The sequence below is a fragment of the Coregonus lavaretus genome (genome assembly GCF_964263955.1).
Source record: "Coregonus lavaretus genome assembly, contig: SUPER_35_unloc_1, whole genome shotgun sequence".
In the NCBI taxonomy this organism is placed as follows: Eukaryota; Metazoa; Chordata; class Actinopteri; order Salmoniformes; family Salmonidae; genus Coregonus; species Coregonus lavaretus.
In genome coordinates this window covers 3,356,829-3,383,003 of record NW_028167181.1, presented here as the reverse complement: position 1 = coordinate 3,383,003, position 26,175 = coordinate 3,356,829, and the positions used below count along the sequence as shown (strand labels likewise).

The window sequence follows — 26,175 nt, the reverse complement described above, 5'->3', positions numbered from 1 at the left end:
TTGCAAATATGAGAGCCAGAGCGATAACACTGGTGTGGTTATCTGATGGAACTGATCTGAACTCTTGAACTGATCTGTGCTAAGCTTGTTCTTAGTTCCCCTTCTTTGATTGTGGCGCGATAAGCACTATTTATGTAGTCAGGAGAACAAAGTGTCTAAGGCGAGTATCCACACAAAAGAGCATGTTCTCTCATGTCCTCATATAGGCACACCTTGCTCTAGGCCTAGGCCCGAAAGACAGTGTTTTAAAGTAAAGTGGATAAAGACAGCTTTGTTACAACCTAACAACAATGGGCCTGTGTTTTACATGGAGAAAGACAGCTTTGTTACAACCTAACAACAATGGGCCTGTGTTTTACGTGGAGAAAGACAGCTTTGTTACAACCTAACAACAATGGGCCTGTGTTTATGTGGAGAAAGACAGCTTTGTTACAACCTAACAACAATGGGCCTGCGTTTTACGTGGAGAAAGACAGCTTTGTTACAACCTAACAACAATGGGCCTGTGTTTTATGTGGAGAAAGACAGCTTTGTTACAACCTAACAACAATGGGCCTGTGTTTTACGTGGAGAAAGACAGCTTTGTTACAACCTAACAACAATGGGCCTGTGTTTTATGTGGAGAAAGACAGCTTTGTTACAACCTAACCACAATGGGCCTGTGATTATGTGGAGAAAGACAGCTTTGTTACAACCTAACAACAATGGGCCTGTGTTTTACGTGGAGAAAGACAGCTTTGTTACAACCTAACAACAATGTGCCTGTGTTTTACTTGGAGAAAGACAGCTTTTTTACAACCTAACAACAATGGGCCTGTGTTTTACATGGAGAAAGACAGCTTTGTTACAACCTAACAACAATGGGCCTGTGTTTTACATGGAGAAAGACAGCTTTGTTACAACCTAACAACAATGGGCCTGTGTTTTACGTGGAGAAAGACAGCTTTGTTACAACCTAACAACAATGGGCCTGTGTTTATGTGGAGAAAGACAGCTTTGTTACAACCTAACAACAATGGGCCTGTTTTACGTGGAGAAAGACAGCTTTGTTACAACCTAACAACAATGGGCCTGTGTTTTATGTGGAGAAAGACAGCTTTGTTACAACCTAACCACAATGGGCCTGTGTTTATGTGGAGAAAGACAGCTTTGTTACAACCTAACAACAATGGGCCTGTGTTTTATGTGGAGAAAGACAGCTTTGTTATAACCTAACAACAATGGGCCTGTGTTTTATGTGGAGAAAGACAGCTTTGTTACAACCTAACAACAATGGGCCTGTGTTTTATGTGGAGAAAGATGGCTTAGTTTGTATCAACCCTCATTTTGATAGTTGCACTGTCAGAGAGAACGAAGCTTCAACAATTCATCAAACCATCTCATTAATACTGCATGCTAATGCATGAAAATAGACTATAGGGTAGCAGGCAGGCAGCAGGCAGGCAGACTGCACAGGGTGGAGGACAGGAACATTAAGTGTATTTTCCTCTCTCAGATTTGTGTGTGAGAGAGATGATACTAGACTGCAGACATAAACCCATGTTATATGTATTGACTGAATTGATAAATAGGCTCCATGCATAGGCTAATAATAATTACTGATAGTTTACAATTGTGGTATAGTGCACCATAGCCTAGCCTACATCTGGAAGCCTGTAAGAAAAGGAGGCAAAGAAGAATATAATACAATAGAATATGACATGATAGAATGAAACAGAATATAAAATAATGGAATAGAACAGAATAGAATAGAATTGGCCCATGCCAAGATGAGACATAGGCTAAATAACCTAAACATGGTGATGTTCATTTTCGTAGAATTTTGTTTGAGTTCAACGGTCAACTTTGACATTACTATTTGCCAAGTTGGAGGGAATAGCCATCGGCAGCAAACAGAGAGAAGCCGGTGGAACTAGATTCTCCTCAGGACTACTAGCGGCGGAGGAAAACCGCTGAAAGTGGAAGTTACTAGCGCAGGTTACGTCACGGGGCTGGCGACAGAATGTCTGAGTGAGGCGAGAGCAAGCTGCACGTGAATGTGAAGTGAAATCTGGGAAAACAGTGCGATGTGCGAGTGTGATTAGAGCAGTTGAGGAGGAAAGACGAGGACTCTCGGAGGAGCCCTGAATTATAATAAAATTGTCAGCAAATTTGATTACTTTGCTGTTTTAGAGCAGCAACAGTGTCTGTTTGCTCTCTCTTGTTCTGGCTGTACTTTTACAGACTGCAACTCACTGTCCAAATACTGTAAATTAATTTGTTTGCAAAGCTGGCAGCCACCCTATTTGCATTATGGCACCATCATATCTGATAAACACAATGCACACATTCTGTGCCAGACAGACTATCAGTGTGAGCACAGCATAATGGTAATCCATTTATCAAACCTATTTGAATCAGAACCTTGTAAAAGGTATTTTGATGACTTGATTGCAAAAAAAAATATGCATTTGCTGATATACACTATATATACAAAAGTATGTGAACACCCCTTCAAATTAGTGGATTCGGCTATTTCAGCCACAACCGTTGCTGACAGGTGTATAAAATCGAGCACACAGCCATGCAATCTCCATAGACAAACATTCACAGTAGAATGGCCTTGCTGAAGAGCTGAGGGACGTTCAACGTGGCAACATCATAGGATGCCACCTTTCCAACAAGTCAGTTCATCAAATTTCTGCCCTGCTAGAGCTGCCCAGGTCAACTATAAGTGTTATTGTGAAGTGGAAACGTCTAGGAGCAACAAAGGCTTAGCGCGAAGTGGTAGGCCACACAAGCTCACAGAACAGGACCACTGAGTGCTGAAGCGCGTAGCGCGTAAAAATCGTCTGTCCTCGGTTGCAACACTCATTACCGAGTTCCAAACTGCATCTGGAAGCAACTTCAGCACAATAACTTTTCATTGGGAGCTTCATGAAATGGGTTTCCATGGCCGAGCAGCCACACAGAAGCCTAAGATCACCACACGCAATGCAAAGTGTCGGCTGGAGTGGTGTAAAGCTCGCCGCCATTGGACTGGAGCAGTGGAAATGCGTTCTATGTAGTGATGAATCAAGCTTCACCATCTGGCAGTCTGACGGACGAATATGGGTTTGGCGGATGCCAGGAGAATGCTACCTGCCCCAATGCATAGTCCCAACTGTAAAGTTTGGTGGAGGAGGAATAATGGTCTGGGGCTGTTTTTCATGGTTTGGGCTGGGCCCCTTAGTTCCAGTGAAGGGACATTTTAACGCTACAGCATACTATGACATTCTAGACCGTTCTGTGCTTCCAACTTTGTGGCAACAGTTTGGGGAAGGCCATTTCCTGTTTCAGCATGACAATGCCCCCGTGCACAAAGCAGAAATGGTTTGTCGAGATCGGTGTGGAAGAACTTGACTGGCCTGCACAGAGCCCTGGCCTCAACCCCATCTAACACCTTTGGGATTATTTGGAAAGGGAGGACCAACTCCATAAAATGCCCATGAGTTTGGAATGAGATGTTCGATGAGCAGGTGTCCACATACTTTTGGTCATGTTGTGTATCTACAAAGTACAGGGCAGGAAATATTGTCACATGCAGAGTATCTGAATTAAAAATAGAATGACAGACTCCTAAATTATGGTGGATGGCGGTCGGTATGACACTGGCCTTTCATGGAATGTTTGACTGATCCTAATTTTGATTCAACTAATTTGTCTACTCATATAATCAATGGATACCTTATCATATTTTACTTCAGATAGCTGTTAACACAAGAAAAGGAAAATGCATCTCAACTGTAAATCATAGTAAAAGTCAATAGACATTTAATGAAACCAGGACTTTGGGAAGAACTGGGAAATAGAGTCAATACCCTTATCTTCCATACGCTGTTTCCCTACCATTCTTTCTAGTGATGTGTGTGTGTGTGTGTGTGTCTTTTTCTTTCCTGAGATGTTCTATGACAGGTCCTATTGTTAGGTCATCACACAGCTGGATACCTCAGAGTGACGGAGAAGAGAAAAGATCTATTGGAGAGGTCGTCACCTTCCCAACTCTCTTAACCACACAAACACAGGCATGCATGCACACACACACACACACACACACACACACACACACACACACACACACACACACACACACTGCCTGTGTACTAAATAATGGAAGACGTTGCTTTCTAAGCACAGATCTAGGATCAGCTCTTCCGAGACCAACCCTAACCAAAAATAAAGGGTTCAATGCATAACTGACCCAGACCTAAGATTACCTAAGATAACTACACCCGACTCAATCTTAAACCTGTCTGTCCACTCCTTAGTGACTAGTGACCATTGATCTAAAATAAGCCGATAGGTGGGTAACCTTAGGTGGGAACCAATGGTTAGTAGTGTGAGTCATTGACATCACTGGTGTAGTGAGACCTATGATCCTGGTACACCTGTCTTCATCTTAAACCTGTCTGTCCACTCCTTAGTGACCACTGATATAAAATGACTAAAATTAGACGCGATAGGTGGGAACCAATAAGAGGTGGAACCAATGGTTAGTGACTGTGGGCCTTTAATATCATATACTTAATGTTGTGGGCGCATGGCCAGCCCCTTTGATTTCACCTAGTTGTTTGAGATCAGAGGTCATGAGGACAGCGTGCCATTGGCCCATTTAAAAGCATTGGAACCCAGCCTGTCTCTAGGCTAGACGGCATGAGGAAGAGCATAGCTGGAAGGTTGGATTGCAGCACAGCGTTCCATAGACATCCATGAATTGGCACGGGCATCGGAATGCTCTACAACGAACGATGACAGACACACATGTGTTTAGATGAGAGTGAGAGAGACCGGGCGGGCGGTGCGAGTGGGGACGTTGCTCTCTCTCCCCCCCACCGGAGGACTTTGGCAGGCCTGGTAGGGTTTTCAGTAATGACAGGCATCGTGGCAGGCAGTGTATCAGCCAGCTCGCATTTCAAACGGGCGCCTCTCTTGACGCGGCTTTCCACAAGTCCTTCTAGAAATAATGTTGTGAGTGGTAATATTAAAATTCTGTCTCCAAGGGCTGTCGGCTCACTATCTCCATCCAGTCACTGCACAGCACAATGCCCTAAGCCTTCCTCAGTAGCATACTGAAACATTCAGGTGTCACTCACTCATGTCAGTGACCACAACAAGCATATTGCTGTGTGTCATCATGACTCTTTAAATTGCAAAAGAACAATGCAGACACACACCCATACAGCAACACGTGCACACACACTCACACACATGGTATGCAACAACAAGAATGCATCAGTAGTACCCTACTTGTCACTTCTCTAAGTATGACTCAACCCCAGCCTGTAAGGACACACACACACACACACACACACACACACACACAGCACAGGCCTGATCTGATTGGATCACAGGTCCGCTGGTGATTGCCGTTTGTCTCGGAGGACAATGTGCTATTTGTGAACCCGCCGTATGTAAACTGAGATGGCAGACCGTCGGCTGTGTCTAAAAATCACAGTTGGGGCTGGTCGCCTGCCCCCCACCCCCACCCAACCACCCCCCAGAAGAGGTCCCCAAGGCAGGGCATCATGGAGGGTGGTCAGGGCTGCCCCTGTCCCCAGGGTTTGGCGGGTTGGGGGGGGGGGGGATAGCGTCAGCTGCCACGGTCACTTGGTGGATGAATGGAATAGTCAGCGTCAGACAGCAGCGCACGGCTGTCAGTCAAGGATCCACCATGATGCCATGGGTTTATAGGCTATGGGTTTGTAGGCTACAACAGAAAAGGGTTGGTGACACAACGTGCCTCTCCTAACTGTGAGAGGTTGTTGTATTTTATTAGACACATGCTGGTGAATTCTCAGATAGACCTTCACTTTCAGGCATACATCTCATGACACATCCACGTTTGTTGTTATGGATGTGATTAGAAGATCATAGAACATTCTTCAAGGCCTTTGAAAAGGACACAATGCAGTAGCACACAACGCTCATTCAGAAGCTCCATTAAGGGAATGGGGTAATGGATTTCATTTACGGTGGGTTAACAATTCGTCATAGCGTTCATACACAATATCCGTGTGAAGTGATGTCAGGGGTGACAAGAAGTAGTGTGCGAGGACATCTCCTCAACCAGTTAAACGATCTTTAATAGAGAGAGGAAGTTGAGAAAATGGATGATGTAACTATAGCCTTGTGATGACAGAACACCTTAAAGGAAATCATCTCATACTGTACATCCAGGTCTATTCTATCTCTGATATAAACACAGAACCCAACTATGAGGGATCTAAGAACACTGATATACTACAGTACTGTATATCATACTAAATATGGATCTGCTGTTGTAGTAGGGGTCACAATGGGGCAAAATTCTAGCTAAATCTGCTAGATTACATAGATGTTGTTTTAATGGAGTGCAGTGATGAGGTCATCTCTCACGAGACACACACACACACGTGTGTACATCTGGGAGTTGGGAGAGAGCATTGTAAGCGATAGCATCATTACGTCACCTCTTCCTGGATTGGCCTCCAAACACCAGAACATACTGTAACAGCGGGCAAAAATAGATCCCAGTTCCCAAACAAAGCAGTGATGACAGATTTTGTTTGGTTGGAAAATTAAAACCAATCACTCAGGCCGCGATTGGAATTAGATCATTAGGGTATGTTTGGGGTCGACCGTCAACGAGTACAGAGTAACACAAGGAGAGGGGCAGCTGTGGTAGTCATTAGATATAAGGAAGACTCATTCAAATGGATCGTGATACAGATTTAGCACAATAAAGGAAAACTGTATTATTGTTACAACACAATGACGGTCATGGAGTAAGGACACCCTGTCCAGTCGAAAATAATATCAGGTTATAACTGCACGATCTCAAAGGAGGTGTGGTATGACAAACAAATAAAAGGGCCACTGATTTCCAGAATTTTGAGATGCAGCACGCAATTATAAGCGGCATAAAACCGAATAGTTCAATGAACATTATTAGAACATTTCATCCACCATGAAATGCCTGTTAAAATATCTGTACGTGTGGGTGTAGCAGGGCTGTTGAATTGAACACTTGTTAAAGAGGCAGAAGCTTGGGGACATCCCTCCCTTGCTTTATTGACCTTTAGGAGAGAGAGAGAGAGAGAGAGAGAGAGAGAGAGAGAGAGAGAGAGAGAGAGAGGCGAGCTGCACCCACCTACCCAGACTGAATGATGATGTCGTGCCACCCCCCTCCAGACCAGTGGTGGATTCATCGCTGTAGCACCACACCACAGCCCCCCTGGGCTGCATGCAGCTGTGTCCTCACTACCCTGCACCCGAGAGAGGCAGGTGGAGGGACTTTAGGAGGGAGGAGGTAGTGGGGTTAGGGTCAGGGGAAATGTGGTTACAAGCCCAGTTAACTGCTCCAATCCAATTGGATTGCCCCCCCCCCTTCGTTCTTGATTAGGGGTTGTTGCATCATTTTACTCCCACCAGGGCAGACAGACCACCACTCTTTCCTCCCTCGCTACCCCCTCCAATAGTCTAGTTATTCACCCCCTCCTGTAGTATCTCCCTCTCTCTCTCTCCTCTAGTATCTTCCCCCATTCTCTCTCTAATATCTTCCCCTCTCTCGCTCTTTCTCTATCTTCCCCCCTCTCTCTCCATCTAATATCTCCCCCCCCTCCCTCCTTTATCTCCCCCCTCTCTATCTACCCCCTCTCTATCTTCCCCCTCGCTCTCTCCTCCAGTATCTTCCCCCCTCTCTCTCTCCTCTAGTATTTCCCCCCTCATATATCTTCTCCATCTCTCTACTCTAGTATCTCCCCCCCATATATCTTATCCCCATCTCTCTCCTCTAGTATCTCCCCCCTCATATATCTCCCCCCCCTCCAAGCATCCACTCCTCTCTCCCACCTCCTTCAGTGTGCAGCTCAGGCCTAGGGGGGAGACCAGTCCCATCGATCATGGCCAATTACCACAGCAACCCTCTCAGGACAGCAGTGACAGTCAGACCTGGGTTCAAATACTATTTGAAATCACTTCAAATTCTTTATTTGGCCGGTATTGAGCTTGCCTGGCGCCATGGAACCAGTAGAATAGTCGCACACCTGTAAACCCAGTCCATCTAGAACCACAGGCAGGCCAAATCAACAGTTTAAAGTATTTGAAAGATTTCACATAGTATTTGAACCCAGGTATGCTGTCCACAGATCTCCAATAACCTCTCCTCTACTATATACTACACTTTATGAGTCCTCTGAATAGGCTGGAGAGGATAGCTGAGAAAGCGGTTGGTTGGTCCCCATAGGACAGTGATATGGAGGGGGTCACCTTCTGGAAAATGACAGTGGCTGCATCTGAAATCACACCCTATTTCCTGTATAGTGTACTACTTTATACCAGAGGGTCAACCAACCGATCTCTCCACCATGTCACCCAGACTCCATTTCAAATCAAATCAAATGTTATGTCACATGCTTTGTAAACAACAGGTGTAGACTAACAGTGAAATGCTTACTTACGGGCCCTTCCCAACAATGCTGAGAGAAAATAAATAGAAATAACTGGAGAGAATAAAATCAAAACATGTTCAGAAGCAGCCAGTGTCACCTTGTTGTGTACCAAGCTCAGAGTTTCCAAACGTTTCCCCTCCTATTCAAAGGGAGGAATCCCTAGCCCTCAGTCTGCTGTGACAGTCATCTTCATTAACGTTGAACATAATGAACATCAACGTAAAACTATTTCTTAGTGTTATAGTGGATATTTAGCCCCATCTAATGGTTGACTTTTAATAAACTACAATATAGAATACTAGTTCGGATATTCTGTCATTTGCACCTTTAAAAAGGCTAGATTCACCCATTTTGAATGTTATATTGTTTTTGTGCATCTCTGAGTGATGTTTTATCTACGCTGGAAATTAATAGGAATACAACTTTTAGATCACGAAAACGTATCATTCACGCGGGAGGTTGTCTTCTCTCAAATGACCCATTTATATTTTTACGATATTCCTACATCGAGAAATATGTAATTTAATAGAGGGTCCACTACATTTCTCCTATATATCTGCCTCTTAAATCCAGGGTGCCGTTGCTAATGTCAGACTGCATCCTGCGAGCCACTGCTGGGCACATGGTGAGATTTTACACTCCTAAATTGATAGTAGTTTGTTTAGGCGATTGTACAGCTAACTAGCTACTTCACATGCTGATATTAACTTTGGTATTATTGTACAGTGAGGGAAAAAAGTATTTGATCCCCTGCTGATTTTGTACGTTTGCCCACTGACAAAGAAATGATCAGTCTATAATTTTAATGGTAGGTTTATTTTAACAGTGAGAGACAGAATAACAACAAAACAATCAAGAAAAACGCATGTCAAATGTTATAAATTGATTTGCATTTTAATGAGGGAAATAAATATCTGACCCCTCTGCAAAACATGACTTAGTACTTGGTGGCAAAACCCTTGTTGGCAATCAGAGGTCAGACGTTTCTTGTAGTTGGCCACCAGGTTTGCACACATCTCAGGAGGGATTTTGTCCCACGCCTCTTTGCAGATCTTCTCCAAGTCATTAAGGTTTCGAAGCTGACGTTTGGCAACTCGAAACTTCAGCTCCCTCCACAGATTTTCTATGGGATTAAGGTCTGGAGACTGGCTAGGCCACTCCAGGACCTTAATGTGCTTCTTCTTGAGCCACTCCTTTGTTGCCATGGCCATTTGTTTTGGGTCATTGTCATGCTGGAATACCCATTCACAACCCATGTCCAATGCCCTGGCTGAGGGAAGGAGGTTCTCACCCAAGATTTGACGGTCCCGTCCATCGTCCCTTTGATGCGGTGAAGTTGTCCTGTCCCCTTAGCAGAAAAACACCCCCAAAGCATAATGTTTCCACCTCCATGTTTGACGGTGGGGATGGGGTTCTTGGGGTCATAGGCAGCATTCCTCCTCCTCCAAACACGGCGACTTGAGGCGATGTCAAAGAGCTCCATTATGGTCTCATCTAACCACAACACTTTCACCCAGTTCTCCTCTGAATCATTCAGATGTTCATTGGCAAACTTCAGACGGGCATCTATATGTGCTTTCTTGAGCAGGGGGACCTTGCGGGCGCTGCAGGATTTCAGTCCTTCACAGCGTAGTGCGTTACCAATTGTTTTCTTGGTGACTACGGTCCCAGCTGCCTTGAGATCATTGACAAGATCCTCCTGTGTAGTTCTGGGCTGATTCCTCACCGTTCTCATGATCATTGCAACTCCACGAGGTGAGATCTTGCATGGAGTCCTATAGGCCGAGGGAGATTGACCGTTTGTTTGGGTTTCTTCCTTTTGCGAATAATCGCACCAACTGTTGTCACCTTCTCACCAAGCTGCTTGGCGATGGTCTTGTAGCCCATTCCAGCCTTGTGTAGGTCTACAATCTTGTCCCTGACATCCTTGGAGAGCTCTTTGGTCTCGGCCATGGTGGAGAGTTTGGAATCTGATTGATTGATTGCTTCTGTGGACAGGTGTCTTTTATACAGGTAACAAACTGAGATTAGGAGCACTCCCTTTAAGAGTGTGCTCCTAATCTCAGCTCGTTACCTGTATAAAAGACACCTGGGAGCCAGAAATCTTTCTGATTGAGAGGGGGTCAAATACTTATTTCCCTCATTAAAATGCAAATCAATTTATAACATCTTTGACATGCGTTTTTCTGGATTTGTTTGTTGTTATTCTGTCTCTCACTGTTCAAATAAACCTACCATTAAAATTATAGACTGATCATTTCTTTGTCAGTGGGCAAACGTACAAAATCAGCAGGGGATCAAATACTTTTTTCCCCTCACTGTATGTAGCTACATTTACTAGCTCGCAGCCAGCCCATAGAGCATTGCATGTTTTGTAGTCGACTTGAGCTGCAACAGATTTCCACGTTGCTACCAACCTTATTATAATGACAAAATAAACATTTGTTCACAAAAAAATATTCACAGTGTTATTTAACACAGTAAATTAAAGCAATTGTGGTTTTGGGTGGATTTTCCCTTTAAAGCTGTATGGCAAAGTAAGAATTGCTTTGATAAATGCTATAAGCTTGAATCTTGGTCTGAAGGACAAATTTAATTATGGAATAACACAATTGTCATTAACTATAACACATTGACAAGAACTGGATAGAGACACTTTTAATTGTTGAACGCAGAATATGAAGGTACATTGACTTTAATTGCAGTAAATAGATAATGTATTACTTCAGATGTCAATTTTCTGATGGAGAACCAACGAACCACAGTAGTCTGCCACCCTCTTGTGGACAAAATCCACAATTTCACTTCATTCAAAAACCACCACCATGCTCAGGAAATGGGGTTTGTTTATTCATAAGATATTCTTTAAAAAATCACATGAATTGAATGACTTTGATAAAACACTCCTTTGGCTCCCAAAGGTAGGTGTGTGTGGGCGAGTTCGTTTTGCATAGCCCGCTGCTCACGGGTGGATGAAGATTTCACTTTAGGACCAATGGTCTAATATGTAAACCCCGCCCACCCAGGGCACCAGGCAATGCAAAACTAACTCGCCTTGTGTGTGTGCGCATGACTCTGGTGGTCCACCCAGGTTGGGGCTCTCTAAGCCATCGGCCCAAGGGGGGCCAGTAGGGTAGGGCTACATTCCAAATATCCACACTAACATACCACTTAGAACGGAGCAATGTAGCATGGAATGCTAGTGTGGGTATTAGAACAGCCATACAGGTGTCAGGGCTTGAGGAGGATGGATATGGAGGTCTCTCTGATGGAGGGAGGGAGGGATTGGTCCTTTAGTCGTCCAGGAAGAAGTAGTTCCCACTCTTCTTCTGTTCACAATCCTAGATATACAACATAGAGATTGGGTTACAGAGGAGCCACAATCCTAGATATACAACAGAGATTGGGTTACAGAGAAGCCACAATACTAGATATTCAACATAGAGATTGTATAGATTGGGTTAGAGGAGAGCAAAGGACAGAAAATGGAGTCGTGCTGAATGAATTAACTGAATGAAAGGCAATAATAGTCAATACGTTACTAAAAGCACAAAATGGATGTAAATAAACGTAGGTTTTCCCCTGTACCTTTATGGAATTCATCTTGTTGATCCTTGGTCGGAAGTTGTTGGGGTCTCTCCTGAACGTGATCTCCAGTTGTGATAGGAACTTGTTCATCCCTGCGAGTAAGGTCTGTGGCCTGAGAGGTCAAACGTTGACAGGGCTTGTGTTACACGCATCCTTAAGAGCTAAACATGGGTTCCTAACAACAACCCATATCTTAGCATGCTTTCAGTGTGTCTTGTCATGAAAATACCACTTTCCTGTCAGACTGGAACATGAATTTCACAGTCAAGATTTGCCTATATTTTGAAGTGGGGAGTTTGACAGTTTGCTTACAAATCACCCAATAATCAGTTTGAAGGAGGTAAGAGTTCCATCAAGTTAAGGGAAGAGAACAATATCTTGAAGAACAGCAGACATTAAGGAATACCAGACATGTTGGGTAAATCAGTGGATGAGACTATCAAACCAAATGATGGGAAGGGTTGACGTACGTGTTGGCAGCGGTGCTTCGTGAGGGAATACCGTCGAACACGATGACGCGGTCAGCCAGGTAGGTGGCCATGATGAAGTCATGCTCCACCACGAACGCTGTCTTCTTGGCATGGAGGATGAATCTAGAAACAAATGAATGTATCAAAATCAATGGCATCCATTTAAGTCCATTAAGGTTTGTGAGGTTATAGAGTTTCTGTATTTCCTGTCAAACTAATCAAAACACAGATGATTAAAAAGACAAAGGTGTGTGAATGGTACTGCCGTGAGCAATGCAAAGCACTAGATGGATCTCTTAGCTGGAGGTAGACGTTCACCTTAAACAAAGATCTAGGATCAGAGTGTGTGTATGTGTACAGGTGTGTGTGGTTACCTTTTGATGACCTTGGCGCACACGAGACGCTGCTCAGAGTCCAGGTAGGCGGAGGGCTCGTCTATCAGGTAGACATCAGCTGGTTTCCCCAGACACAGAGCCATGGCCACCCTCTGCAACTCTCCTCCAGACAGGTTCTGGACCTACAGAGACACAAGCAGGGGGGTGTTCATTAGACACCAAACAGAAGAAAACGGATTGAAACAGGGAGGGACTACCTGAACTGGACTTGTCCAATAAGAAATGCTTGTTTTCATTTTCTGATCTGGTGTGTATGGTCCATTGGGGCACCGCGTAGAAAAGTGTTTTGCATCAGAATTGTTTTTATTCTGTTTTTTACTGGACAAGTTCGAATAGTAGTACCTCCCCGTTTCGCACCGTTGCAAAACATTCTATGCCAACTGAACACAACCCAGAATGCACAACTTACGTCCTGGTCGATGATGCTCTCAATCTGCATAGGCTTCATGACGTCAGTCACAAACTGAGGGTGAGTATAGGCGTCTCGGATCTTCTCATGGAGCAGGGCCCGCACACTACCCTACAGAGAAAGAGGGAGTTAGTTAGTCAGGGTCTGAGAGGGGCACACTACCCTACAGAGACAGAGGGAGTTAGTTAGTCCAGGTCTGAGAGGGGCACACTACCCTACAGAGACAGAGGGAGTTAGTTAGTCAGGGTCTGAGAGGGGCACACTACCCTACAGAGACAGAGGGAGTTAGTTAGTCAGGGTCTGAGAGGGGCACACTACCCTACAGAGACAGAGGGAGTTAGTTAGTCAGGGTCTGAGAGGGGCACACTACCCTACAGAGACAGAGGGAGTTAGTTAGTCAGGGTCTGAGAGGGGCACACTACCCTACAGAGACAGAGGGAGTTAGTTAGTCAGGGTCTGAGAGGGGCACACTACCCTACAGAGACAGAGGGAGTTAGTTAGTCAGGGTCTGAGAGGGGCACACTACCCTACAGAGACAGAGGGAGTTAGTTAGTCAGGGTTTTAGAGGGGCACACTACCCTACAGAGACAGAGGGAGTTAGTTAGTCAGGGTCTGAGAGGGGCACACTACCCTACAGAGACAGAGGGAGTTAGTTAGTCAGGGTTTTAGAGGGGCACACTACCCTACAGAGACAGAGGGAGTTAGTTAGTCAGGGTCTGAGAGGGGCACACTACCCTACAGAGACAGAGGGAGTTAGTTAGTCAGGAGATGAGGGGCACACTACCCTACAGAGACAGAGGGAGTTAGTTAGTCAGGGTCTGAGAGGGGCACACTACCCTACAGAGACAGAGGGAGTTAGTTAGTCAGGGTTTTAGAGGGGCACACTACCCTACAGAGACAGAGGGATTTAGTCAGGAGATGAGAGGGGCACACTACCCTACAGAGACAGAGGGAGTTAGTTAGTCAGGGTCTGAGAGGGGCACACTACCCTACAGAGACAGAGGGATTTAGTTAGTCAGGGTTTTAGAGGGGCACACTACCCTACAGAGACAGAGGGATTTAGTCAGGAGATGAGAGGGGCACACTACCCTACAGAGACAGAGGGAGTTAGTTAGTCCAGGTCTGAGAGGGGCACACTACCCTACAGAGACAGAGGGAGTTAGTTAGTCAGGGTCTGAGAGGGGCACACTACCCTACAGAGACAGAGGGAGTTAGTTAGTCAGGGTCTGAGAGGGGCACACTACCCTACAGAGACAGAGGGAGTTAGTTAGTCAGGGTCTGAGAGGGGCACACTACCCTACAGAGACAGAGGGAGTTAGTTAGTCAGGGTCTGAGAGGGGCACACTACCCTACAGAGACAGAGGGAGTTAGTTAGTCAGGGTCTGAGAGGGGCACACTACCCTACAGAGACAGAGGGAGTTAGTTAGTCAGGGTCTGAGAGGGGCACACTACCCTACAGAGACAGAGGGAGTTAGTTAGTCAGGGTTTTAGAGGGGCACACTACCCTACAGAGACAGAGGGAGTTAGTTAGTCAGGGTCTGAGAGGGGCACACTACCCTACAGAGACAGAGGGAGTTAGTTAGTCAGGGTTTTAGAGGGGCACACTACCCTACAGAGACAGAGGGAGTTAGTTAGTCAGGGTCTGAGAGGGGCACACTACCCTACAGAGACAGAGGGAGTTAGTTAGTCAGGAGATGAGGGGCACACTACCCTACAGAGACAGAGGGAGTTAGTTAGTCAGGGTCTGAGAGGGGCACACTACCCTACAGAGACAGAGGGAGTTAGTTAGTCAGGGTTTTAGAGGGGCACACTACCCTACAGAGACAGAGGGATTTAGTCAGGAGATGAGAGGGGCACACTACCCTACAGAGACAGAGGGAGTTAGTTAGTCAGGGTCTGAGAGAGGCACACTACCCTACAGAGACAGAGGGATTTAGTTAGTCAGGGTTTTAGAGGGGCACACTACCCTACAGAGACAGAGGGATTTAGTCAGGAGATGAGAGGGGCACACTACCCTACAGAGACAGAGGGAGTTAGTTAGTCAGGGTCTGAGAGGGGCACACTACCCTACAGAGACAGAGGGAGTTAGTTAGTCAGGAGATGAGGGGCACACTACCCTACAGAGACAGAGGGAGTTAGTTAGTCAGGGTCTGAGAGGGGCACACTACCCTACAGAGACAGAGGGAGTTAGTTAGTCAGGGTTTTAGAGGGGCACACTACCCTACAGAGACAGAGGGAGTTAGTTAGTCAGGGTCTGAGAGGGGCACACTACCCTACAGAGACAGAGGGAGTTAGTTAGTCAGGAGATGAGAGGGGCACACTACCCTACAGAGACAGAGGGATTTAGTTAGTCAGGGTTTTAGAGGGGCACACTACCCTACAGAGACAGAGGGATTTAGTCAGGAGATGAGAGGGGCACACTACCCTACAGAGACAGAGGGAGTTAGTTAGTCAGGGTCTGAGAGGGGCACACTACCCTACAGAGAAAGAGGGAGTTAGTTAGTCAGGGTCTGAGAGGGGCACACTACCCTACAGAGACAGAGGGAGTTAGTTAGTCAGGAGATGAGAGGGGCACACTACCCTACAGAGACAGAGGGAGTTAGTTAGTCAGGAGATGAGAGGGGCACACTACCCTACAGAGACAGAGGGAGTTAGTTAGTCAGGAGATGAGAGGGGCACACTACCCTACAGAGACAGAGGGAGTTAGTTAGTCATGGTCTGAGAGGGGCACACTACCCTACAGAGAAAGAGGGAGTTAGTTAGTCAGGGTCTGAGAGAGGCACACTACCCTACAGAGACAGAGGGAGTTAGTTAGTCAGGGTCTGAGAGGGGCACACTACCCTACAGAGACAGAGGGAGTTAGTTAGTCAGGGTCTGAGAGGGGCACACTACCCTACAGAGACAGAGGGAGTTAGTTAGTCATGGTCTGAGAGGGGCACACTACCCTACAGAGACAGAGGGAGTTAGTTAGTCAGGGTCTGAGAGGGGCACACTACCCTACAGAGACAGAGGGAGTTAGTTAGTCAGGGTCTGAGAGGGGCACACTACCCTACAGAGACAGAGGGAGTTAGTTAGTCAGGGTCTGAGAGGGGCACACTACCCTACAGAGACAGAGGGAGTTAGTTAGTCAGGAGATGAGAGGGGCACACTACCCTACAGAGACAGAGGGAGTTAGTTAGTCAGGAGATGAGAGGGGCACACTACCCTACAGAGACAGAGGGAGTTAGTTAGTCAGGAGATGAGAGGGGCACACTACCCTACAGAGAAAGAGGGAGTTAGTTAGTCAGGGTCTGAGAGGGGCACACTACCCTACAGAGACAGAGGGAGTTAGTTAGTCAGGAGATGAGAGGGGCACACTACCCTACAGAGAAAGAGGGAGTTAGTTAGTCAGGGTCTGAGAGGGGCACACTACCCTACAGAGACAGAGGGAGTTAGTTAGTCAGGAGATGAGATGGGCAGGTGTCTGTGTTAGAGGTGTTTAGTTGTCAAGGCAGTGACTGGTTGGTACCTACTTTGAATTTGGGGCTGATCTTTTGGGGTTTGTAGCTGACGTTCAGGATAGGCACTTCCCCTTTGGAAGTAATAGAAAATGTTTAGGAAAAACTTACACAAAACATTAAGAACACCTTCCTAATATTGAGTTGCACCACCCCCTTTTGCCCTCAGAACAGCCTCACTTACATTTTTTGTCTTGTCCATTCACCCTCTGAATGACACACATACACAATCCATGTCTTAATTGTCTCAAGGCTTAAAAATCCTTCTTTAACTCGTCTCCTCCCCTTCATCTACACTGATTTGAAGTGGATTTAACAAGTGACATCAATAAGGGATCATCGCTTTCACCTGAATTTACCTGGCCAGTCTGTCATGGAAAGAGCAGGTGTTCCTAATGTTTTGTTCACTCAGTGTATAGTGGAGTACATGGTTCCAGCAATTAGACAATGTGAAGAGGAAATAAATTGTCAAATGTTATTTACCCCCTTCATCTGGTTTCAGACGACCAGCCAGCATTCTGATGAACGTGGTTTTGCCCGTCCCTGAAAGAGAGGATTTAGAAATAAGACTCATTATATGGAACACACACCCCCTCTCCTCACACACTCCTCCACCATTCCCTTCCCCCTCTCCTCACCATTCTCTCCCAGCATGACCATGATCTCAGAGTCGGTGAACTCTCCCTCCAGGATCTCCAGGGCAAAGTCTCCCATGTTCTTCTTCATGTGGGGGTACTGGTAGTGGCACATCCTCTTGATCTCTTCCTCGTTGGCCGTCTCTGCCACCTAGTGTTATATTACACAGTATTATCACATTATTATCTCTGCCACCTAGTGTTATATTACACAGTATTATCACATTATTATATCTGCCACCTAGTGTTATATTACACAGTATTATCTCTGCCACCTAGTGTTATATTACACAGTATTATCACATTATTATCTCTGCCACCTAGTGTTATATTACACTGTATTATCACATTATATCCGCCACCTAGTGTTATATTACACAGTATGATTACATTATCTCCGCCACCTACTGTTACATTACACAGTATTATCACATTCTCTGCCACCTACTGTTATATTACACAGTATTATCACATTATCATCTCTGCCATCCTAGTGTTATATTACACATTATTATCACATTATTATCTCTGCCATCCTAGTGTTATATTACACAGTATTATCACATTATCTCTGCCACCTAGTGTTATATTACACAGTATTATCACATTATTATCTCTGCCATCCTAGTGTTATATTACACAGTATTATCACATTATCTCTGCCACCTAATGTTATATTACACTGTATTATCACATTATTATCTCTGCCACCTAGTGTTATATTACACAGTATTATCACATTATCTCTGCCACCTAGAGTTATATTAAACAGTATTATCACATTATCTCTGGCACCTAGCGTTATATTACACAGTATTATCACATTATCTCTGCCACCTAGCGTTATATTACACAGTATTATCACATTATTGTAGTTTTTATCGATTATTATGAACTGGATGGTTCGAGCCCTAAATGCTGATTGTCTGAAAGCCATGGTATATCAGACCGTATACCATGGGTAAGACAAAAAAACTACTTTTTACTATTCTAATTAGGTTGGTAACCAGTTTATAACAGCAATAAGGCACCTCTGGGGTTTGTGGCACTCTGCGTTGCGTCATGCATAAGAACAACCCTTAGCCGTGATATATTGCTTATTTTTATGACATTACCTTGAACACCAGCGATATCTCCCTGAAGCGCAGATTCTCCGTGGGAACATAGCCATCCAGGAAGATGTTGATGCCTGGAGAAGGGAGCGGAGGAGGACTGGGGTTAGAGGTGAAGCTGCCAAATGAACAGGACAGTTGTGCATTGGGAAAATATCCATTGGTTGTGGGATCATTTGGTTGTGGTGAAATGTTCCCCTGACTTAGATTTGGAAAAGCTGTGGTACCATTTTGAGGGTAAGTGAGAGGGGGGTGGTCTATAGGGTGTTGCGCTAGGCTAGGGGCTTAAGACTTTCTTGAAATGTCTGTACCAGTTGGCTCTGCAGCAGACCCATGAGACAGAGTGTAGCCTGCCATGCACTGAGGATATGCTTTATCCATAGAAAACCTATTCAGTATCAATGCTAAAGAAAAAAAGAACAAAACAACTAAACATATCAATAGCCAGGGCATCATTGTGAATTAGAACGTGTTCTTAATTAACTGACTCACCTGGTTAAATAAAAGGTTAAATAAATAAAATAGGTAAGTAAGAGGGTGAAGAGGTCAGGGCCTAAAATTAACACCCGCCACCTGACAAATGCGGGTAGATATTGGCATTGGCGGATAAGTTGTCCATTTCACCAGCCACGTTTGCGGGTGGTCAGGGTTCCATAGGGCGAGCATTTCACTCACATTTGTGAATACAAATATTCAAGTATGCTCACATTTATAGTAAAATAAATGCTGCAGTAGCTGTTTTCAAAGTATTTCTGCAGTTTTGTTTCATAGATGGTAATTTAATCGCACAAAGTCAAAGAACTACAAATCCTATATAGCCTATCTCACCTTGCATTGCAACACTGCCTGGCTGCGTGCTGTGCGCACGTAAAGAGTGAAAGATTCATTTTTAGAAGCGCTGTGCACAGGCATAAACATTGGTCTAATTTACAGAAAAACGAAAGTCTACTGACGTGAGACTTTATCCTTGTGTTTCTTGGCTATTTACATTGTTTTGTTCACAAGCTAGGTTGTTTTTCTATGTTTGCATTTCAACTGCTAGGGAAGAGAAGACAAGGCTTGTACTAGTCAGACTCAATCTCACAGGCACAAACATGACTGGAGTCACATTACCACGGTAACCTCACGCCCTTAAAGGGGCAGGTGAAAAGACTCATGTCACAAAAAGTAATTATTCAATATACCACAAGTTACTTCTTACTAGTAATACCTTTATGGTCCTCTGTAGCTCAGCTGGTAGAGCACGGCGCTTGTAACGCCAAGGTAGTGGGTTCGATCCCCGGGACCACCCATACACAAAAAAAATTATGCAAGCATGACTGTAAGTCGCTTTGGATAAAAGCGTCTGCTAAATGGCATATTATTATTATTTATTGTTTTAGAAACATTACAATGCATGCTAATCTGTTTTTCTGTGTTTTGTTGGTGTAATTGTATCGACCCAAAACTATTTTGGCTGGTAAACAATCTGAGTGGCTGGTAGATTTTTAAATCTACCAGTCACAATGGCTGGTGGACCAAAAAGTTAATTTTATACCCTGGAAGAGGTAGTCACCTTCCCTGACTCCAAAGGGCATAGTGACCATTCCGTTGGCGCTGGACACTCCGTACAGACAGTGTAGTGTTTATGGTGTAGTATGTAGTGTTTAGGGTCCTACCTTCCCTGACTCCAAAGGGCATAGTGACCACTCCATAGGCACTGGGCACTCCATACAGACAGCAGATGAAGTCAGACAGGTAGTCCAGCACACTCAGGTCGTGTTCCACCACTATGATATATCTGGGAGAGAGAGGGCAAAATACAAGTCAAGAGTCTATAAGACAAGACAAAGCTGATGGAAGAATAGTGGATAATGTTGAAGTAGGCATAAAACCAAAGCAAACCGAGTAAAATAGGGAGGAACTACCAGGGTTGTGTTTAATAGGAAGAAAAACGGAAGAAAACTGAAACGGGACGTTACTACCTGAATTTGTCCAATGAGAAACTCTTGTTTTTCTTTTTCTGTTGCAAAACACTTTGCTACAGTATGCCCTTATGAACACGGCCCAGTCCTCTAGTGAGAGCATCATGTAATGTAACGGACCTGTCTGGGGAGATGAGGGAGCGGATGGTGACGGCAGCTCTTAAACGCTGCTTCACATCCAGGTAACTGGACGGCTCGTCAAACATGAAGCTGGAATGAACCACATAAAGAGAGCCGCGTTAAAAACCACATAACATACTCAGTCAAAGATGGCCTCTGCTGATGGGGCCAAAGACTGACTGAAGCTGTTGACTTACATGTCTGCTCTCTGGATGCAGACCACAGCGATGGCAAAGCGCTGCAGCTCTCCTCCTGATAGGTCCTCCACATTCCTCTCCCTGAGATGAGTCAGATCTGAGAGAGGAAAGAGATGAAATAATCTGCTGGCCAAATGGTATATTTTACTGACAACTTCACTGTAGAAGTGGGTCAAAAGGAACGTTTAACATAAATGGAAAATTAGGATTACATATAGACAAACATTAGATTATAGACTCGAAGAGAAGAAGACAAGGGGAGAACCCAATCCAAACGTACCAAGCTGCTCACAGACGATGGTCTCCGTCTTGGAGTCGTCTTTCCTGCTCAGAATGGAGCCCACAGTCCCCTGGTGGCGGAACAAAGCACTACTGTTAGCCCGTCAGACAACAATTCAGTACAGATCTGTGTATCTGGAACGCACCCATTATATCCCCTCATTTCTACAGGTCTGAACCCACACCCACGGGCTTGACTGACCTTGACAGTCTTGGGGATCTGGTCGACGTACTGGGGCTTGACGATGGCCTTCAGGTCATCCTCCAGGATCTTGGTAAAGTAGTTCTGGAGCTCAGAGCCACGGAAGTAGGTCAGGATCTCCTGCCAGTCTGGTGGAGCCTGGTGGAGGACCGGGAGAGAATGGAGCTTTTGAAACTAGGGATAAGTGTGATGTAACACAGCAAGGTGTTATAGTAACTAGTTGCATTTCAGTCATTAAGCTGACACTGTAAAGTCATTCAGCTGACATACAGTGGGGATAACAAGTATTTGATACACTGCTGATTTTGCAGGTTTTCCTACTTACAAAGCATGTAGAGGTCTGTAATTTTTATCATAGGTACACTTCAACTGTGAGAAATGGAATCTAAAACAAAAATCCAGAAAATCACAATGTGTGATTTTTAAGTAATTAATTTGTTATAAGTATTTGATCACCTATCAACCAGTAAGAATTCCGGCTCTCACAGTCCTGTTAGTTTTTCTTTAAGAAGCCCTCCTGTTCTCCACTCATTACCTGTATTAACTGCACCTGTTTGAACTCGTTACCTGTATAAAAGACACCTGTCCACACACTCAATCAAACAGACTCCAATCTCTCCACAATGGCCAAGACCAGAGAGCTGTGTAAGGACATTAGGGATAAAATTGTACACCTGCACAAGGCTGGGATGGGCTACAGGACAATAGGCAAGCAGCTTGGTGAGAAGGCAACAACTGTTGGCGCAATTATTAGAAAATGGAAGAAGTTCAAGATGACGGTCAATCACCCTCGGTCTGGGGCTCCATGCAAGATCTCACCTCGTGGGGCATCAATGATCATGAGGAAGGTGAAGGATCAGCCCAGAACTACATGGCAGGACCTGGTCAATGACCTGAAGAGAGCTGGGACCACAGTCTCAAAGAAAACCATTAGTAACACACTACGCCGTCATGGATTAAAATCCTGCAGCGCACGCAAGGTCCCCCTGCTCAAGCCAGCGCATGTCCAGGCCCGTCTGAAGTTTGCCAATGACCATCTGGATGATTCAGAGGAGGAATGGGAGAATGTCATGTGGTCTGATGACACAAAAAATTGAGCTTTTTGGTCTAAACTCCACTCGCCGTGTTTGGAGGAAGAAGGATGATTACAACCCCAAGAACACCATCCCAACCGTGAAGCATGGAGGTGAAAACATCATTCTTTGGGGATACTTTTCTGCAAAGGGGACAGGACGACTGCACCGTATTGAGGGGAGGATGGATGGGGCCATGTATCGCGAGATCTTGGCCAACAACCTCCTTCCCTCAGTAAGAGCATTGAAGATGGGTCGTGGCTGGGTCTTCCAGCATGACAACGACCCGAAACACACAGCCAGGGCAACTAAGGAGTGGCTCCGTAAGAAGCATCTCAAGGTCCTGGAGTGGCCTAGCCAGTCTCCAGACCTGAACCCAATAGAACATCTTTGGAGGGAGCTGAAAGTCCGTATTGCCCAGCGACAGCCCCGAAACCTGAAGGATCTGGAGAAGGTCTGTATGGAGGAGTGGGCCAAAATCCCTGCTGCAGTGTGTGCAAACCTGGTCAAGACCTACAGGAAACGTATGATCTCTGTAATTGCAAACAAAGGTTTCTGTACCAAATATTAAGTTCTGCTTTTCTGATGTATCAAATACTTATGTCATGCAATAAAATGCAAATTAATTACTTAAAAATCATACAATGTGATTTTCTGGATTTTTGTTTTAGATTCCGTCTCTCACAGTTGAAGTGTACCTATGATAAACATTACAGACCTCTACATGCTTTGTAAGTAGGAAAACCTGCTAAATCAGCAGTGTATCAAATACTTGTTCTCCCCACTGTAATTATCCAGAGGGACTTCCAATAAGTGACTGTGTGATCCTTTAAACATTTTAAAGCCATATAATGTATTAGACATTTAGCTACATTCTCTACAAGGCTGTGTCATAAAACTAATAGTTACACACTTACATCATACTTTCCCAAGTTAGGCTTCTGTTTTCCAGCCAGAATTTTCAGCGCCGTGGATTTCCCGATTCCATTGGTGCCCACAAGTCCCAAAACCTCTCCAGGTCTGGGAATGGGTAATCTGGAATGGAATATTGCAAAAGTACAGTCCATGGATTCAAGACAGAAACAAACGTTTATTGAGATTAGGCCTATTTGAGACAAACACAGCCCTCTTTACCTTGAAAATTAACCCACCTATGCAACTTGAAGGAGTTGGCACAGTATCTGTGAGTTGTCTCTTTCTCGAGGTTGCTTGGCAAGTTGACAATAGACAAGGCCCCAAATGGACATTTCTGGAAGAAAAAATAAGTCAGTGCTAAGTGCCATGTAATCAGGACTGAAGGTAAATACATAAAGAAAACACTACTCGTCCACATTTGTATCAACAGAGGGTCAGTCATTTTGTTACAATTTTACCTTGATACAGATGCCACATCCGATACAGAGTGATTCAGAAATCCACACAATTTTGCTCTGAGCTGTGACTTCTATGCACAGTTTGCCTGCAAGACAAAAAGATTACAAAGATGAATGACAGTTGAGGCTTGAAAAAGTAAACATGGACCATTTCAACTGTACATAACTTGAGGCATTATCTTTTAGGCTACTGCCTCAAGACTTGGAGGAATTAGTTATAGTGTATGTGTCAGTGATATTATAATAGGCCAAGATTCTCAAGTACTAGGTTCAGTACAGTAGGAAAGGATGCAACACAAGTCTTACCCATCCGAACCACAGGGCAACTCTTCTTGCACTCCTGCCGGCATTTCTTTGGCTTGCATTTGTCATGGTTCACAATGGCGATTCTGGTGTTTTTCTCCGACATTCTGCCTGCCTCTTGTCAACTCTTGGCGGAGCAGAATCCCTCCCCAGAGTACTGCAATACAGAGATATGACAGTTTTGATCAGACAAGACAAGGGTTAGGCCTGTAGTGTCTGCAGAGACAGTGAGTCAGATTGATAACAGTTTGGATGAATGAACACAGAAATGGCCTGTAAATTAGTATTTACTATGGATCCCCATTAGCTGCTACCAAGGCAGTAGCTATTCTTCCTAGGGTCCAGCAAAATTAAGGCAGTTATACAATTTAAAAAACATTACACTACATTCACAACACATTAAGTGTGTGCTCCAAATCTGGGGGAGGCAAGAAAGAAGAACGTATCTAGTTATATCTATCTCGTATCCATCTCCCACTTCGAGACAAGAAAGCGAGATGGATAACGTTAGTTACAACTAACGTTAGATAACTATTAACACTGGTAAATATGAAACAAGGATAGCCATCAACAAAGAGACGGAGACTGTCAAAGTGGCATCAACACTGCTCAGCTAGCTAGATTAGCAAATCAGCCAACTAGCATTTAGTTTACCTTAGCTAGTTACATTACCGTTAGCTAGGGTCACTTAATCCAAATCAGCTGGAAATATTTGCGTTGGCTCACATTGTTAGCTATAAAAACTAGTTAGCCAGCTTACTAGTGTCAGTGAGCTATAATTAAACACCGGGTAACTTAATTGGCAGTTATAAACTATCAAATAAACGATCAGCTGTCATGTGAAATTAACAGAGGTGGCTGTGATACACTAGCTAGTAAGCTAACGTTAGCTAGCTAGTTGGCTAACGAACAGTGCTGACGTTTGTGCTAACTCTGTTAGCTAGCTAGCCAGCTGGACAAGCAGCCCATTAAAACATTATTTATTTGACAAGTTTGTAACTACTATCATTTACATTTTAATCCAACTCACCCAGAAACACTCTTCGGGTGATTCTGTCCTCCAGGAATGATACTTTAGGTTTTAAAGTGTCGTTTTACTACGGTGTTTCAAACAACGTGTTCTCAACGGGGAGCGAACGCCGGGAGAAAAATGGCGCTCCCATGCGTAAAGTTTGGCGACGTCCAGCTATGCGTCGCTGTGACGTAGGTATCCTACTAGAATAAAAAGTGGGAGTAGGTTATTTGAGGTGATGGCAAAGCAGAACATCTGTTAGAAATTCCTAGAAAGAAATTGAAGGGTATGATCAGAAATGTTTAATTGAATTTGAGAGGCCTTCAATGTAAACTCAAGCTCATGTGTCATTTTACTTCTGTAAGATACAATGGCTTCATTTTCAACTTGGCCTTAATGAAAAGTCTGTCAATGGTTTCACCAAGCCATCAAATTAATAAAGGGGAAATATGTTACTTATCTAAAACAAGTTATTTTAACTACATAGGCCCATTGATGCTAAGATGTTTAGAAACATGAATCATACTGTATTTATCATATAGGAAAATTGCTTTTGAAGGCATCTCTGGCTGCAGTGCAACTGGTGTCTTCAATGTTGTGTCACATACTATATCAAAATGCAGAATGAGACAAAGTGTCTATTCTTAAACCACCATAGGCCTACTCAAATCAGATCAAATCAAATTGTATTGGGCCAAATCGTACTGTTACGCGGAGTGGAACGGGGGAACCCAAGAGCAGACTCAGACAAGGAGACTGGGATGAAGTAACCAAGGTATTTATTGAGACACAGTTGGAAGATGGAGTGCAGGTCAGGGGAAACTGCTGGAAACTAGGTGCAGAGGCTGCGGCTGGAGCGAGGGGGGTTGAGACAGGGTGAGCAGGTCCGGAGGGGAATCCAAGGGAGTAGTAGAGTGGGGAATCCAGGACAGAGTAGCAGGATGACGAGACGTGGGACTGGAGACAGGGACCAGAGTCAGAGCAGGCAGAACTGTAGCGGAGAGGAAAACAGCGTGAGGCAAGGAAAACAGGCACAACAGGATCTGTATCATTGTATGCTGTAGCGTTAAGATTTCCCTTCACTGGATCTAAGGGGCCT

At 44.6% G+C, this 26,175-nt stretch overlaps 1 protein-coding gene across 1 annotated transcript; it reads right to left on the bottom strand.

The window, feature by feature from the left end:
- Nucleotides 1–11,090: 11,090 nt before the first annotated feature.
- On the bottom strand, nt 11,091–25,247 carry LOC311110100 (ATP-binding cassette sub-family E member 1). The gene is made up of 19 exons (XM_084188667.1): nt 25,095–25,247; nt 24,068–24,221; nt 23,762–23,847; nt 23,540–23,637; nt 23,306–23,423; nt 21,316–21,453; nt 21,115–21,184; nt 20,835–20,931; nt 20,638–20,727; nt 20,212–20,333; nt 18,557–18,630; nt 17,445–17,592; nt 17,290–17,349; nt 16,822–16,880; nt 13,310–13,420; nt 12,880–13,022; nt 12,506–12,628; nt 12,036–12,147; nt 11,091–11,788 (listed from the first exon to the last, which is right to left on the bottom strand). Exons 2-19 carry the CDS (start codon nt 24,168–24,170, stop codon nt 11,741–11,743), a joined length of 1,800 nt encoding a protein of 599 aa, XP_084044793.1. The 5' UTR covers nt 24,171–24,221; nt 25,095–25,247; the 3' UTR covers nt 11,091–11,740.
- Between the last annotated feature and the right edge of the window lie 928 nt (nt 25,248–26,175).